Below are 17,541 nucleotides of genomic sequence, written 5' to 3'. Positions count from 1 at the left end.
CTTCTTCAGCAAGAGTCTCGCAGGCAGAGGGGCACCAGCTAGTTGTGGGATTTATAACCATGACGCCCTCCCAATGAGTTTTGCTGCCTGTGATCTGCATCAAACAGACCACATGTCACTCAACAGAGAGGAAGGGGGGATATCGGAGGAATCTGATTTGGGAGAGATACAAAATGGAGGGGTTTGGAGCAAAATGGATGATCGTGTCCACCTCTGTGTGCATGATTGCTACAGTCCTCAGGAAATAGCTACGCTGGGTTCTAGAACAGATCGCTTAGAAACAAAACATGATGAGCCCAGCTTGGCCTATGGCGAGCTCTCCAGAGATCATGACCATCTACAAACGGCTTTTACACAGCTGCAGGCGCAGGTTGAGGATCTTGATAAACGCAATCGTAGGAACAATCTATGTGTTCAGGGAACAATCTATGCGTTCGGGGAATCCCGGAGACGGTAACCGATCTTTCACAGACTACGATCAAAATGTTCAAATCCCTCCTTCTGGACCATGACACTAGATCCTTTGCATGCGATCGGATACATAGAGCTCTGCATCCAAAGCCTGCTAACGATAAACCACCTTGTGACATTGTTCTGTATATGAAATATTTCCTGATTAAAGAAGATATAATCAGAACTGCTCGCAACACCCGTGATCTCCTTTGAAGGCTCAACTGTGCAAATTTTTCCAGATGTCTCTCCAGCCACATTGGAGAAACGTCGGAAAATGCGGGAAATCACATCTGCTCTTTTCTTGGCCCAAATTCGTTACAAATGGGGTTTTTCCTTTAAGCTGATAGTTCCACACAATGGCAGCACATATACAGCCACAACTCTTCTGGAGGGGCAAGAATTCCTTGAAAAGTTGGGTCTGGCAGATGCTCCCTCACCTCAACGCCCACCTTCTACCCCTCGGGTATCCCGCATCTGGAACACTCCATCTCCATGACGGGAAAGAAGGAGAGTCAGACAAGAACCAGGATGAACGGGTTTTGACCTTTTGACTATTATTTACTATTTTGAGAAGATGCTGAGACATGCTGCAGACTCATCATATGTATGTATGTCTGTTAATTTAGTCTTATTCCTTAGCTATTAGGACGTGCAACAATTTTAATGGGCCCTCGGACCCTTAACTCACAGCCCGCATGCGGATCCTATGGGATTCCTTGATGCGTGACCCCACCCTGTTACCGAGCATGGTTGGAGATGTCACTGTCCAGATGAGGAGTGGCTGCTCTGCACTCCATGTTTTACGGCGACAGGGTTTGGGCCCGGTTGGCCCTTTAATGTTTTTCTGTCTATTCAGGTGAGGCAGCTAGCCTGCCTGATCCATGGTTTATGTTTTCCTATAGCTATAGTAGCTTAGAGCCCTACTTCTACTGCTTTATGTTTCTGTTCTTTTGATAATTTTGGTACATGATGGTAGTCATATACAATTTTGTGGATCTCCTTGCCGCAAATTTGAGGCTGGGTTACTCCATAAAATGATGCTGACAGACTTCACCTTACAAGTTGCAGATCCGAATGCTCCACAGATAAGACCAACTTTTTCTGATACAGCTCAGATGGATACAATAATGTCTGATAATATTTTTCTTATAAAACAAAAAAAGAAGGAGCCAGAGAGTGTATCATCAGCACGCACCAGAACGTGGTGGCCATTTTGTTGGTTAGAAACATACTATTTGGTTATATGGTGACATGCTGTTTTAATTTTCTCTTAATGTATGTTTAAAACTATGTTGTAAGGCAATAAATCCTTTTAATTATACTGCACTATGAGGATTCTTTTGCTTTTTGGATGATCTTGTCCTCTTTCTTTGAGGATAAATCATTTTTATAGGTCTACATCTGGCAAAAGTACCTGGAGAATCAGTTGGGAGTTAATGCCTTGATATGGGAATCTTTTGAAAGGGATCCAACAGGCGTTTTCCTACATTCAATACCTGGGAATCAGCTTATCCCTCCAGAGCCAAAAGTGTCTGGGTTCGTCATCCACATTTGGTATCTGCTTTGTGCTTTTTTGACCCGTACTTAATTGTGGGGTCATTTCAGTCTGGTAAGAGGCAGTATGCTGGTGCTGGTGATGGTGGACTCCCATAGCGATTTTTGAATGTTTAAAAAAATTTTTTTTTAATTTATATTTTTTATTAGAGACTTTTTATTTTTGCTGGATATTATTGGACTTTTTAATTTACTTATAGCGCCACATTTTTTTGTTTTATGTATTGTTACCTACGATACTGTGTTGGCTGCTTTTTGTTGCTATTACTCTCTATGTGATATTCAAATTAATATAGCGCGGAAGTGTTAAATTGCTAATTTTTCTTATGCTTAGCAATGGTAATTCATTGTATATCACATAATGTCCAGGGTTTCAATCCTCCAAATAAGAGCAAAACTGCCTTCCTTCAATATAGACGTCTAGAGGCAAATATTATTCTATTACAAGAAACCCACTTTGCATCCGCCAACCATCCCACGTCTTTTTAACAGATCCTTTAAGCAAGGGTTTTACACCTTACATTCCAATGAAAGCGGAGGTGTAGCGATTTTTCTCCACAACTCGTTTCCCTTTGATGTTCAACATGTTTATCGTGACCCGGAGAGAAGATTTATCATTATTAAAGGCATCCTTTTGGGTCAGGAACTCACAATAGCCAATGTGTATGCACCGAACTCAGCTCAATCATCCTTCTTTTCACATTTCTTTAATGTACTTAATAAGTTCCTGTCCCCCCTTCTATTGGTGGGAGGTGACTTCAGTTTGGTGGCTAACCCCCTCCTAGACACAAGTTCAACCTCACCCTCCTCCCCAGCTTTTCCAAAATCCCTCACCAAAAAATTTGAAAACATTTCAGCTGGTAGACTCCTGGAGAGCACACAATGTGGGAGCAAAGGACTACTCATTTTACTCCCACCCACATGACTCTTATGCTAGGCTGGATTAGATCTATTGCTCCCCAATTTTGCTGGCCAACTCCAAGAAGGCGGACATACATTTGTGTCCTTGGTCAGATCATAATATTGTGGCACTATCACCTTCATAGGTCTAGCACCTACTCCCTACTCTTGGCTGTTGAATAACTCTATGCTTACAGATGTTAACTCCTGTCAAGACATAGCTACTTCCATCCAAGAATACTTTCAGCTGAACACAAATCCTCATACCTCCCCGGCCACTCTATGGGTGGATCACAAGGCGGTTCCCCGAGGACACCTTATCTCTATGGTGTCAGCTATGAATAGGGAGCATTGGAAACAAATTCAGAAACTTACTAAAAAATTGGAAGCACATTATAGAATTCATGTAGGCAATCCATCTCTCTTGAATAGAACAATGATATTGCAAAAGCGCTTAGAATTGAATACCTTACTATCCCAGAAAACCGAAAAGGCTTTGTGCTGGTCTAAGGCTACATTTTTATTACATAGCAACTGAGCATCAACTATGTTTGCACGGAAACTCAATCATTCTATATGGCCCCCTCATATGCATAAGCTGCAAACTAAGAATGGTAACATCTCCTCTCTCATAAAGTACTGGGAATTTTAAAATAATTTTACTCCACCCTATTAGCTCCCGCACAAATAACTTCCACTCCTCCTGAGGGCTCGTGGCTTGATTGTCTACCCCTCTCAGATATCTTCCCTCAATGCTCCATGCACTCTGGAGGAAATAACCCGTGCAATTAGAACACTGCAAACTTCTACAGCACCGGGCCCAGATGGGTTCACGGCTAGTTATTATAAGCACTTTGCTCCGAAGTTGACCCCTTTTTTGCTGTTGTAAAATTATATTTTGCAGGGTGGCAGGTTTCCTGAAGAGATGCTTTTGGCTAACATGTCCCTGTTGAATACAAATAGAAAAAACACAGCGCCCAGGACCAACTCACTAACACCCTCTTTAAGTGAAATGCCGCTGTGCACAGGTATAAAAACCAAAATCAATTTTTTCAATATAAACCAGCGCAAAACACAAACTACCTCACAACAATAAGTGAGCAATATTGAACAATAACCATTACATTTTGGTATAAGTGTCACGCAAAAATTCATTAATTATTAAAATAAATTTAAAGTCAAGTGATACACAAAATATAAAAAAAATCAATTGACCCAAAAAGAAAGAAAAAAATAAAGAAAAAAATCAGTGACACATAAAAAAGAAGAAAAGTCCAGTGCCCCAAAGAAACTTTTGATTGAAAATCTTCAATGCTTATAGTGATCTTTCCACCATCCACCAGTGCAAAAACCAACAGGAACCAAACTCACCAGATAATAGTGAGTATAACGCCTTTCACGATTATTTAGGGCTCCTGGACCCCCTTTAGGACCTCCACTATTTTCCACCTTAAAGATATGGATATTCCTCCAATTGTTCCCCTCGCCAACTCCACCAAGTTCCAGGAAGGAAAAAAGACTAATAGTGTGATACTGTTATACCTTTTACTTAAAATTTACTTTAAGCCAGATCACTCACATTTAGAACGATAATAAACAGCATTTGACATGAAAATAGGGTGTGCAGCGCTATATAAATAAAACATACTGTCTAAAGTATGACAAAATATGACAGAAATGGAAAAATCCCATAAACTGGATGTTAGACAGTCCAAGGTAATATAATATCAGTCCAAAAAGGTATATTCCAGTGATGGAGTATAAATGACTTCAATCCAAATGGGTATATTCCAGCATCCTAACATGAAGGTGTAGAAAAATTGCCCACTTACCGGAAGTGCAATTTAATGTGCACATAGAAATTCCATGAAGCCGGAGGTCCCATGAAGGTATAGCCTGATGATAAAGGTGCCCTCTGGGGGTGGATAGGGTGACGGCTGCCAGAGAAGTTGATCTGGACCAATTTCCCAAATTGTCCTGCCTGGGTGGACTCCTAGAATGCTGGGCTGAGATGTGGAGGCTCAGTGCCAGGTAGTAGAGATGAGAACGCTCATAGTGTAGTATTATAAAAAGTATTTATTGAGTATATATCATTAAGATAAAACAGTAAACGTACAGGGTTAGAGTACCTATGCAGGTATGGTGTAAACGAGCTCTTTAAATGCACTGACCAGTGAATATAAATGATGGCCACCGGACCTCCTGATCCGGTGGCGTAACGTCAAGGCGTGCAGAGGCTCCTCCTAGACGCGCTTCGTGTAATAACACGTCTCCTGTAGGGGTGATGCCATCAGGGCTCTGGCTGGGCCACTCTAGAACATTCACAGAGTTGTCCCTAAGCAACTCCTGTGTTGTCATGGCTGTGTGCTTTGGATTGTTATGTTGGAAGGTGAACCTTAGGCACAGTCTAAGGTCCTGAGCGCTGTGGAACAAGTTTTCATTGAGGGTATCTCTATACTTTGCTCCATTCACCCTCAACCCTGACCAGTCTCCCAGTCCCTGCTGTTGAAAAACACCCCTATAACAGAATTCTGCCACCACCAAGCTGATGAGCAATGCCTGGTTTCATTAGACCAGAAAATCTTGTTTCTTAGCCTGAGAGTCCTTCCGGTACTTTTTTGCAAAATCCAAGTGTGCTTTCATGTGTTTTGCAATAAGGAGAGGCTTCTGTCTAACTGCTCTGCCATACAGTCCAGATTGTTGGAGAGCTACAATGCCGGTTGTCCTTGTGGAACTTTGTCCCACCTCCACACAGGAGCGCTAGAGCTCAGTCAGAGTGACCACCGGGTTCTTAGTCACCTCTGTTACGAAGGCCCTTCTCTCTGGATTGCTCAGTTTGGCTGGGTGACCAGCTGTAGGAAGAGTCCTGGTTGTGCCAAATTTCTTCCATTTCAGAATTATAGAGGACACTGTGCTCTCCAGGAACCGTCAGTGCAGCAGAACTTTTTGCAGCCTCCCCCAGATCTGTACCTTGCAATAATCCTGTCTCTGAGCTCTGCAGAAGGCTTCTTTGACCTCATGGCTTTTGCTCTGATACAGTATGCAATGTCAGCTGTAAGGCTTTTTATAGAGAGGTGTGTGCCTTTCCAAAACATGTCCAATCAATTTAATTTACCACAGATGGACTTCAATCAAGGTGTAGAATCACCTCAACAACAACCAAGAGAAATCGGAGCCACCTGAGCTAAATTTCAAGTGTTGCAAAGGGTCTGAATACTTCTGCCAAATTATATATCAGTTTCTTTTTCTTACATTTGCAAACATTTCTAAAATAGTTTTCACTTTGTCAATATGGTGTACTGAGTGTAGATTAATGAGAAATAAAAAAGTAATTTAAACAACTGAAATATCAGGCTGCAACATAACAAAATTGAAAAAAAGGCGAATACTTTAGGAATGCACTATACACCTGCCTAAGACAGAGAAAGGGGACATAATGAAGCAACAAGTAGACATAAGCTACTAAACTAATAAAATAAGTGACCCGTGCAGCAGTGAGTTAGACATATTTAACATTTAACCGTCCTAGTAACATAATGAAAAAAGGACTCATGTGGCCAGGTCTCTCATTTCTTGTCCCATGTTCCTATGGTCTTGGCTATAGGACGGGGGGATTTCCAGATCAGAGAAGGGCAGCGGATCAATGGTGCTCTCACAATAGAATTGGAATACAGGCCTAGCTCCACGAAAACTTCCTGTCCTTTGGACACATTGGGAACAGTGTAGGTGATGCCGTTGTGAGGAATCATCAGTTTAAATGGGTACACCTATTTTTACTAAATGTGAGCCGAAAAAAGAAGGAAGTGATTTATTTTATGTTACATCTCTTATCCAGGGTGATAGGCAAATTATAAATATAGAGCTGTATCTGAACGTCATCCAGCTCAATGCTCTGGGTGTTTCTACAGGCCCGTAAAAGCTCTTTCTTAACAATGGCACATGGAAGTTTCTCTGGCAAGGATTTTGGTCTAAGCGCACTATGGAACCTATCACAAGCAAAAGGCAAACAGCGGTGTCTCTGGCAACAAAAAGTGAAACAGCTTGGTTACTGCCTGAGAAAGATCAGTTGCTGTGTTTGGAACCCTTCAGACTCTCAGATAATTACACCTGTTGCAGTTATTCAAGTCCTCTATCTGAGCATGGAACAATTCAGCAAGGGACTCATGTTCCTTCATTATAAGCCAGACTGAGCTTATCAAGTTTAGGTTCCAGTCTGTCAATACAAATGCTAAATAGAGCTATTTCCTGCGTTAAAGTGTTAGCGGTCTTGCTTAGTTCGCATTGAAACTTTTCAGCCAACTTTTCAAACATGGTCTCTTGCGACAATGATCCACATGTAAAATCCGACAAGCTCATTGTGCCCAAGTAGATTGATCAATCAACTTGGGTACATTCAGCTTGCCCATACATGGCTCGAGTCTCAGGCCGGTCCTGCTGAACCGGCTGAGATTCGAACCGTATATGGCCAGCTTAAGAAAACCCATTCACAGACTACAAAGGCTTCTGTAAATGAACAGTGCCAGAACATTCTAAAGATTGTTTGAAATCCTGGAGTTCAGCTTTGAATCCCAACTGTGGGGAATCTGAAAATTCTGCCTTGTAATGGGGCTGCACACATAAGGGTTAACTTCTTGTTTATTCTAGGGGGGTATCTAAGGGTGATCTTCTACTTGATCCTCTGCTCCCCTGGCAGAAAGCACACCCTTATTTGTGAAGGGTGGACAGTCCCTCAGCATCGTCACATCCAATGCAGAACTTGACGTCAAGAACTTAGACCCCTGGAGCATGGACAGAAGACACTGCGGAGACTGGTCTAGAGACATAGAGGACTCAGCAGGAAAATCTACTTTTATATGCCCCCTAGACCTAAACAAGCAGTTAACCCTTGCAATGCAGGTGCAGCCCCACTGCAAGAGGGAAATTTCTAAGGTTCCTGGAGTTCAGCTTCAAAATAATACTACCACATTTAATTCCACTAAATTACACACATACCTCTGCGTTGCAATAATACATCTTCAGTAACTTTTCGAAGGCCAGAATTAATACGAGACTGTATATAGTTGTATGGGGCATGTCGGTGTCCTTGAGTTTGCAGTTGCTGCTTAGCAGCTATTAATCGATTATGTAAAGACTCTTTCTGTTTCTCCAGCTCTCGCACATTCTCCTGCAGTTGTTCAATCATCTCTTCAAGCTCCACATCTTTTCCAGATCTTCTTGAAACTCCAGTCCCTTGTTCTGCTTTCTTTTTGTCCTGTACCAGTCGTATTAACTTGGTAGCCATCCTAAAACAAGAATAGTGGCAATCTAGGTCTTACAATTCCAAACAATAAAAAGAATATGCTATTTTCAGAGAAATATATTCCCTAGGTATAATGGACTATAAACAAATAACACAAGTAAATGAATTCATATAATCAAGCAAAGGCGTTTTGTTTTAATAAACATATAATGGAAACGTTAATCTGGGAATAAAAGGGTTAAATCACTCCTGTTCATTTTTTTTTTGTTAGAAGAGAGTTATGTATTGATAGCAGATTGATGGCAGATGCATTTACCTAAAATAAAGTGGTATATTGCATTCTCTTTAACTAGTTCAATACATGCCATTATTATGTACAGTAGTTGAGGTAGGTAGATTACCCATATCTTTGCAAAGCTGCTCTTGAATCAATGCTGTAATGCTAGCAATCTATCCCTGGCCCGTAGAGGGGTCAGGATACCAATAAAACCTTAAACTATATTTTTTTTATAAATATCTCAGGACTTGGCTCATCATCATGCAAACAACATTTTTAAATAAAACATTTGTTTTCATTACATACCTTATATTAGTCCCAGTTGTCATCACGGAGTATCTGTGCTTTTCTATGAAATGCGGAGTGATTATGGCTGGTGCAAGGGGCCTGCAGAGTGCTTTTCATACTTCCTGGTAACGGTACACCTCTACAAAAGCACTTAATCCTAATCTAATGCAAGCAGTGGACTGGCTCCTGGGAGGATATATGTAAATATTTATGATGGGTGGAGTGGATGTCTGTCTGGCAAAGTGGGCATTTCTAGGCAGCCTACATTTGCATGCATACCACCCTTGGTAAAACCCACATGTGATCAATATAACCAAGTCAAATGAAAGAAAGGAACTGACCATGGTCAGGGAAGAAAAAGCAAAATTATTTTGAATGTCTTCCTGGCAGGAAATGAAGCAGGCTTTATCTGACTTGGTGCAACTTCCAATGCACAATGTGAGATCAGTGTATAGTGAAATTAGAGTAAGAACATTCAGTACAGGGGAGAAGACTGTACAACTGTGCACGAATGAAAGTAAGGCTGGAGTTCAACTTTAACCCTTTAGAAGAGACAATTAAAATACATAAATGGTTCACATAATAAACTTGGCGGAAATTTGTTCATTTTAAGTTAATTTAAAAAATTGACATGTTGAATGTGAATCTTTTTCATGCTGACAAACCATATAGCTCTGCAACCTTCAGAGTTCAGAAGGGACTTATCATGTGTACCTGCACCTTTGAATTATGGCTTCTTCATAATTTGAAAATATTTTCAATGTGTCCTATAGCCATGATCCTTTTGCTGTTTTAAAGTATAATAACAAGCCGGCCAAATCCAAGAAGTGTAAATTGTGCTGATCATGGCGTTAGACCCCTGCCCTTCTCACCAAACTCGTGACCGAAGGACTAGCCAATCTAAAACCGCGATGTCATGTGCGTAACAATGCCACGCCCAGCTGCACCCTGCACAACAATTTTCCAGCTCACTTGACCACAAATCGATGTACCGGCAGCGTGAGCGCGATTGTTACTGGGTCAGGTTAATTACGCAATTAACCCTTCACACTGCCACCACCTCCTTTTTGCACAGAGAAAGAGGAAACTCGGCAATATCAGCAATAACACTATGATGGTTGAAATAATTGTCTGTATACCACTGTCACTGCAGGCAGGTTATACAGAGGGTTAAAACACACATAGTAGCGCTCTTCAGCGGCAGGAATTCGTAAGTTGCATTAAAGAGCTTTAGAAACAGTTCAACACTTTCAGAAAGAAAGATTTATTACAAAAAGGTCAAAAGGGTGCAATAAAAATATTTACAGAAAAAAGATGTAACCAATATATATATATATATATATATATATATATATATATATATATATATATATATATATATATACAGAGAACAATAGCACAGGAAAGAGATAACAGAAAGGAATTCAGAGGGTTAAGTACTTGCCAAAAAGCCTTGGGTTAAGCATCTTCAAGTGTAACAAGTCAAAAGGATTTCTTGTCTACTGCTAGTTTCGATGTTAAACGCAGGAGACTCTGCTCTTCTCTCACATACCCAACTCTAAGCATAACAGCCCTTTTTCTACAATTTCAGCAGGGTGTCTCCTTACAACAAAGAACCAATTGCCTTATTTGGGGAGGGAAGTGTAGGTGGAGACCTAAGTTACAAACAGAATCTCTCATAGCTTATATTTTGGCCCATAACTTTTCCTAGGTACATTTAACATCCCACCCGCGGGTAGATTAATATGCAGACACATCTGCGGCATGGTTAGATATGAGACATGAAATATACACTTGAATGATTCAAGAGATATACTTTTCTGCTTTTCTATGTATGCCAGCCAAGGAGTGTGACATATCAGACGGTTTGTCTTATCGTGACCAATCTGAAGCTATGCCTGGTTTTTCTGTAAGTCTCTCATATTCCAAGATATGAGACATAGGAGAAAAATGGATTTTGAATGTGGTATCTAGTGTTTTACTCCTCTGGAATGTCTTTGAACTCAGGGAAAGGCTTGGGTTATACTTTTACGATATGCCAGATTGCACAGTTTCTTAGATAGCCAGGCACCCAGCTCCCTGGGGGGGGGGGGGGGGGGTTTATAGCTCGGGGCTTCCTGCTGTGCTTTGGCTGCCTATGACCTCGGCCAACACACTGGCCACATGTCACTGTGGATGAACAGAGAGGGAGGGGGGATGATGGGACAACATGGAGAATTCTTAACAAAATGGAGGGCCGCGTCCGGCTGTGTGTGCACGATTGCTACATAAATCGTCAGGTGGAAAGTGGGAGAGGCTTGGTGTTGAAAAAGCAGAGAAAGCTCCAATAAAGAATCCAGAGAAACACTCAAAGTAAAGAATATGATATCAGGAGGGATGGTTGTCATGCAATGTTCTCCTCATTTCCTCTTGTTGGGTAAAGGTCAATTTTTCCCACTGTTATTTATGAGGGGGTCACACAAACTTTTACATTTTTGACAAATTGTTAACTTACCCTACTTTAACCCACCTCCATCCCTTTGATTGACATCAATGACTGCAAAAAGGAAGCTTTGACAAATTATGTTACCCCCCATGCATTCGTCTCTGGTCTTGATTATTATGCAGCATCATTTATAGACATATCATGCCATGCCATAGGAAAATAGCTACAAACACCATTAACTGCATTTGATATGGTTTACTTTCACAGCTCAGTATGTACCTACCATTTTTTTTTTCCTTTTGTTCAAAATAAAATGTGGTTGCAAACTATCATTTTTATTATGTGTAGAACTACTGACAAAATTTGTTGGCCTCCCCTCTGATGATGTGCTATGCACGAAAGGCCTAAGAAGCAACCGACATAGCGTGACGTCATCGCCGCCAGAGCCATGTGGTAGCCCGGTGGCCATCTTTAATAGGGTCAGTGCTGCTTAACTCTGCAATTACTTTGCATTACTACCCTGTATTTTTTTTATTTACTGGATTAAAATGTTTTGAATTACTACACTATGGGCACCTGTTTTATGGCTTCTCTATGGAGCTATTAAACTTTCAGATGACCGCCATCAAATTGAATATCCAGAGGAAGGGAGCCCTGTATCCAGGCTGAGCACCCATCCATACTAAAGGGGACCACTGGACCTAGCAGATTTCCTTAATATCCCAAGACTTGATGACCAATCCATAGAAGGAAGCTCACCATATACAGTACCTGACACATCCCGCCTACCTAAGAGATCCTTGGTGGTTATATTTATATGCACATTACCTATGCGCTTCCGGTGAGTGCGCAATTTTACTGTTAGTTCCAGTCACAAGCTTGTTTGAAATCGGCTACAAAGAGGATCATTTATTTACGTTATATGAACTTTTCACCTACCTTGGATGAACTCATATTCATATATTTTATGACTATTTATCAGCGCTGCACTTTCTATTTTTTACTGTCATTTGCAGGTTTATTGTAGTTACCTTTTAGTGTACAGCTGCTATTTTAGAGCGCTCACTTTGCCATATTTTTACCAATACCTATGTATAACCTTTATGTTTGTGGTTACTTCAATGCACTGTTTAGATCTGATGATGATCAATTTTGACTTTGAGGAAGGTGCTTGCAATCATGAGCATATATCCGTATAACAATTCCCTCTTTGGATGTGTGTGTGAATGCTGGACTTGCTTTATGTGTGCGCTTTGGTCTGGCGGCTTATTTGTTTTCTTTCTGGTGTATCCCAGTGATAGCGGAGTGGTATTTGATCTCCAATGTCTTCATACAATGACTTCTTTAAAATGGCCACGATCATGTGACATCCGACTTGATGGGACGTTAGCTGGTGACACCGGGCGTCATGACGCCATGCATTTACGTTGATGACGTCGCACATACACCATAGGGCGGAAACACCAATGTTTTGGCAGTTTAGTCTGCTATTTAAGGCATATACAATGGAGACTGCACCTCTTTGGCTGCTTCTTTGGGTTGAATCGGCAGCACTAATTCTGCTGTGTTTCCAGAACGGTTTGGGAGCATCATTACTGCTATACAGGGATTGTTTCCCTTTTTGCCAGAGGGATTTTGACTGTTGGGAGCCGCCTGATCAACTACAAAAGCACTCTGACCTTGCATGCATCCAATTAGCAATTATTAATGGATTTATTTTGTATGTCTTCCCTCTCTCTTTTTGTTGAGGAGAGTAGAACAAATTGCAGTAAACTTTGTAATAGTTAATTTGAGGTCTCACTAGGGACATAGTAGACATTTTGTCTTTCTTGTATTGTAGTTCCCTGTTTATGGGGTCTTTATATATCATTAGTGTGGGGTGTAGTTTGTAATTCCCTGGGACACTCTAAACATTTGATTTCTTTGATGATTTTACAGTCTCCTGTTGCGGACTCATAATCTGTGTTTAATTGACGGACATTGATACTCTGTAAGAGAGAGATTCCTCTTATCTTGGTTTGGACTGTATGCTCATGCTCTTTTCCACTGGCCTCCTGCAAAGTCTTTGATGGCATTTTGGATAAATGTCCAATTGAACGTGTTAGATTCATTATTATGACTTCAATATGGTATATGTTTGTTTTCAATTTTTGGTCTATTTTGTATAAGTTCAGAGTTTTTGTACTTTTTTCCCCCGGAAGAAGCGGGCTGCATCCCGCAAAACACATTGGAGAATAAAAGTCAAGCATCTACTTGCAATAACTATGCCAGTTATGGAGAACAATAGTAAAGCATTCTCTTGTACCAATTATGATAGTTACGCTAATTATGATCTTCAGGCTATCTGAAGCTTTATTTTGTACTAATGTATATCTATTGTGCTTGTTACCAATCTTACAAGCTTTTTAAGAATAATGCCCTATGCGCTAATTTTTTTTTTTCTATTATTTTATTATCACAACAGTGGTTTGAATTTTATTAATAAAGTTGTATTTACTATATAGTTTGTAATTGTATTTTTGTGGTATGGTGCCTTTAAAACCCCATTATTTTTTCAGTTAGGGATGGTATCTTCAATGTCTTATCAAGGGGTACGGCACCATTAAATCCCGTTGGCAAGGGGGGGGGGGGTGATCTGATTTTGGATCTCCATCTCCCACCTTCTCTTCTCTATGTTAATGTTATGGGAAAAGGGTCTGAAGTTATTCTCGGGGTCCAGACTTTTGCTCTAAAATTTGAGTATAAGATTTGCTCTAAGATTTGAGTTGAGGAAAGTGCTGGAGAACCAAAATGTACATAAGGCAGCGTTAAGATATGACCATTGGTCCAGGGTTTTAATTCACCAAATAAACGCAAGACGGCATTCCTTCAGTACAAATGGCTAGGAGCGAAGATTCTTTTATTGCAGGAAACTCATTTCGCAGTAGATAAACACCCTACATTTTTTCATAAATCATATAAACAGGCTTTCTACACGGTACACTCTTCTAAAAGAAAGGGGGTGGCAATCTTCCTCCATAATTCTTTCCCTTTAGAAGCTCAGCAGATCTACTGAGATCCAGAGAATCTGTTCATTAAGATCAAGGGCACCCTCTTAGGACGTGAACTTACAATAGCTAATGTCTTTCCCCCGAATTCAGCTCAGGTGACCTTTTTTTCCAATTTTTTCAGCATTCTTGACAAATATCTGTCCTCCCATATGTTGGTGGGTGGTCGGTTTATAGATAGGAGCACCTCTTCATCCCTCTCCCCAGCTTTCCCGAAATCCCTCACGAAATGCCTATATTCGTACCAATTGATTGATTCTTGGAGGGCGCATAATGTTGGGGCTAGGGACTATACTTTTTATTACCACCCTCATGATTCCTATACTAGACTGGATTACATTAATTGCTCTCCGATTATCTTGGCCAACTCCACAGATGCTGGGATTCATCTGATCATAGTATTGTATCACTGTCAGTAACTTTTATAGGCCTAAAGGACACCCCTTACCCCTGGTGTTTGAATGATTCTGTGCTCACAGACCCCGACTCTCGTCAGGACGTAGCTACGTCAATTCAGGAATATTTTCAGCTAAATAACACTTCCTCGGCTATGTTGTGGGTCGCACACAAGGCCAATTGCTGTGGAGGAGCTGGGGACAGTAGCACTGTGGCAGACCAAGTCCGCCATCTTCGGCATCCGCCCCCATATTTTCAAGCCTTAATGTGTCCCAGCTTGTCCCTCTTTTTCTATCCCCTTACCTTTATTCTTTATCATTCCCTTTTTTCTGTCCTCTGGGGTTGGTTATGCCTAATCCCTATGTGTTCTACAACATTTGTCATGCCTCAAATGACACTGACTCTGTGGGTAATCTCAGTTCCACGAACAGTGGTTCTATCCCTTCCACTATATCCCCTATCTCCCCCCTTCATTGTTTCTTTCCTGGCTTCCCTCCCTACTCTCTTACCCCACCACTCTGTCCGGCTTCTATATATGATTGGATAAATTATTATTATTATACAGGATTTATATAGCGCCAACAGTTTGCTCAGTGCTTTACAATATACCAGGAGACAATATAGCAACAATACAGTTCAATACAAGAGGGTTAGGAGGGCCCTGTTCCTTGGAGCTTACAATCTATAAATGATGTGGACTTTTCTATTTGGGTTATCCAATATCTACTCTGGTAGATAACCCTGGTCCCCTGTTGCGTGTCTTATGTCCGATAAACCATGTTCTTTTGTGTTGTGTCAAAATCTACTTTTTGTGACACGACTATTGTTTACTTGTTCTATCTGTTATTTTGAAAAATTGTTCAATAAGAATTATTGGAATATATGGAAAATGTGCAAGAATAGCGATGTTCAGGTGTGAACAAGGCCTTAGGGGTAATTTTACCACCGTGATAGGCTCATAAAATGCAAATATTATTGCTTAGACAATAACACTAGTTTTCCAATACTCATATGTCTAAATGAACATAAATAAATAAATGTGTGCATTATGATTAAAATTAGCAATTATTGCAGTATATACATAAAAGTACAGTTTTCACTGAAAGTGTAAACCCCCAACATTGAACTTTTCTTTTTTGTGGTTTGGTTCATTAAATTAGCCACTGGAAGCGCTGTGTTATTGGTTTATTCTGTTCAATTAAAAAAAAAAAAAAAAAGACTGTTGATCATGCCAGAAATTCACTGCTGTCCTATGTGTTCTGTACGCTCTGTAATCATTTAAAGTATTGTTATAATTTCTGTCTATTTTACCTCTGCGAACTATGACCCCCATCAAATTGTAAGGGAGAGGGGGAGGTTTTATGTTGTCCTTACATACTTCCTGTCCTTAGATGACAACACCAGGGTAAGAGAAAATGCATGACATTTTTTGTTTTTAATATTATAGATACGAAAAGGTATCAGTATTTTATATTCAAGTGTAAAAAGCAAACAAAACAACAGCATGTAGTGTACTGTTTTAAAATGTATTTAATCACATTAGTTCTATGCAAAGCAGGGTTATACAAATGAAGACTCTAGCAATGTTTCTGACATTTTTGAAATCTGTAAAACTAACGTCCTGACAACACTGTGCTCTATTTTCTTCACAACAGCAGGTTATGTATAGGTAAGCATAGAACATTTTGTGGCCATATTTGAAAAATACTGCAGCTGGCATATGTAACTAGGACCACTCCTTTTCTCCAATTAACACAAAGATGAAAAGGAATGTGAAAGTCAGCAAAATGGGAGTATGGGAATGAAATAATACTTTGCAGACTTTGATAGAACTATTACTGCCTGTGAAAGGACCCTTTGAAGATAATTGAAAACACTGGGAAGCAATCTGCTTTATAGCACTGACAAATAACAGTTTCCTAAGGCTTATCATTTAAGTGTGGTAAAATAGGGAAAGAGAAAGAAATATATAAACCATATTTGGTCCATATGTAGTGGACGTTTCATTGTTAGTACATGCCTAGCCTTGCATGACAAGCTGTGTGTTGCTGGATGGAACGGTGTTATACGGACACAAAGAGCTAGGGCTTTTATTTTAGGATATGTGGTGGACCGCAAAGAACTTGCTTATAAACAGGGGTGTTAGAAGGATTTTGGGCATTTCCACCTTTTGTGTGAAGTGTAAATGTAGATTATAAAAAATGAAGAACAGATTTCATGTGGTCCCAAACCAATAAATGGAGCTAAGCCTCCCCAGCATAAAGAAAGTAATGGAGGAGCTTAGCTGCATATTGTTGTTATACCTACATATCCAACTGTTTTATAATGTGCTATGCAAAATAAGCTGAAGAAACCAATACAAAATCCTGTGTCTCAGCTATATTATAGTGAGAGCCTGGTAAATACAGATCACAACTGAAAATCAAACTGGAAACTCCTAGATCTGCAAACAATACAAAGACTGAAACAACAATATCTTCATGTGTTTATTTAATTTTTTTTTTAAACACAAAACAGTTTCTCAAATAATGGTGTATCTACTCCTAGATGTACAGACAGGGTCAAGGTGAATTTCTGGTTGTTAAAATGAAATTCGAGAATGAGAACACAAAATAAAACCAAACAAAAAAACCCACACACGGCTAGGCCGAGCCACGGCTCTGTGTTTTATGGACGCATAGAGTAGCAGCTCGAGGACGAGCACACAGAGGTGTCCCCAGGGCAAGAGGCTTTCCCTGGGGCACTACTAGAGGAGGAGGAGCCAGAAGTGCCGGAGGGGACCCGAAAAGAAGTGGACAGGGGCTGCTCTGTGCAAAATCACTGCACAGAGCAAGTAAGTATAGGCATGTTTGTTATTTTAGAAAGAAAAAAAAAAAAGCTTTAGTGTCACTTTAACGAGTAATCATACCTTGGGAGGGTACCACTGCCTAAAACACCTTCCAGGACAAGGCCTGGCTGGACA

At 40.4% G+C, this 17,541-nt stretch overlaps 1 protein-coding gene across 3 annotated transcripts in view; it reads right to left on the bottom strand.

Annotated features, from left to right (window-relative positions):
* RPGRIP1L (RPGRIP1 like) overlaps window positions 1-17,541 on the bottom strand; it is a 433,499-nt gene that overhangs the window by 376,201 nt on the left and 39,757 nt on the right. For all 3 annotated transcript variants that reach the window (XM_089689846.1, XM_089689845.1, XM_089689847.1), the window contains exon 4: window positions 7,900-8,189. In XM_089689846.1, the coding sequence (XP_089545972.1) occupies window positions 7,900-8,189 (290 nt within the window). The remainder of the gene's footprint in view (window positions 1-7,899; window positions 8,190-17,541) is intronic.

This window comes from Staurois parvus, unplaced genomic scaffold (genome assembly GCF_062004578.1).
Source record: "Staurois parvus isolate SC_StPar_1 unplaced genomic scaffold, SC_StPar_1.0 ptg000499l, whole genome shotgun sequence".
NCBI lineage: Eukaryota > Metazoa > Chordata > Amphibia > Anura > Ranidae > Staurois > Staurois parvus.
This window is presented reverse-complemented; position numbering and strand designations above follow the sequence as displayed.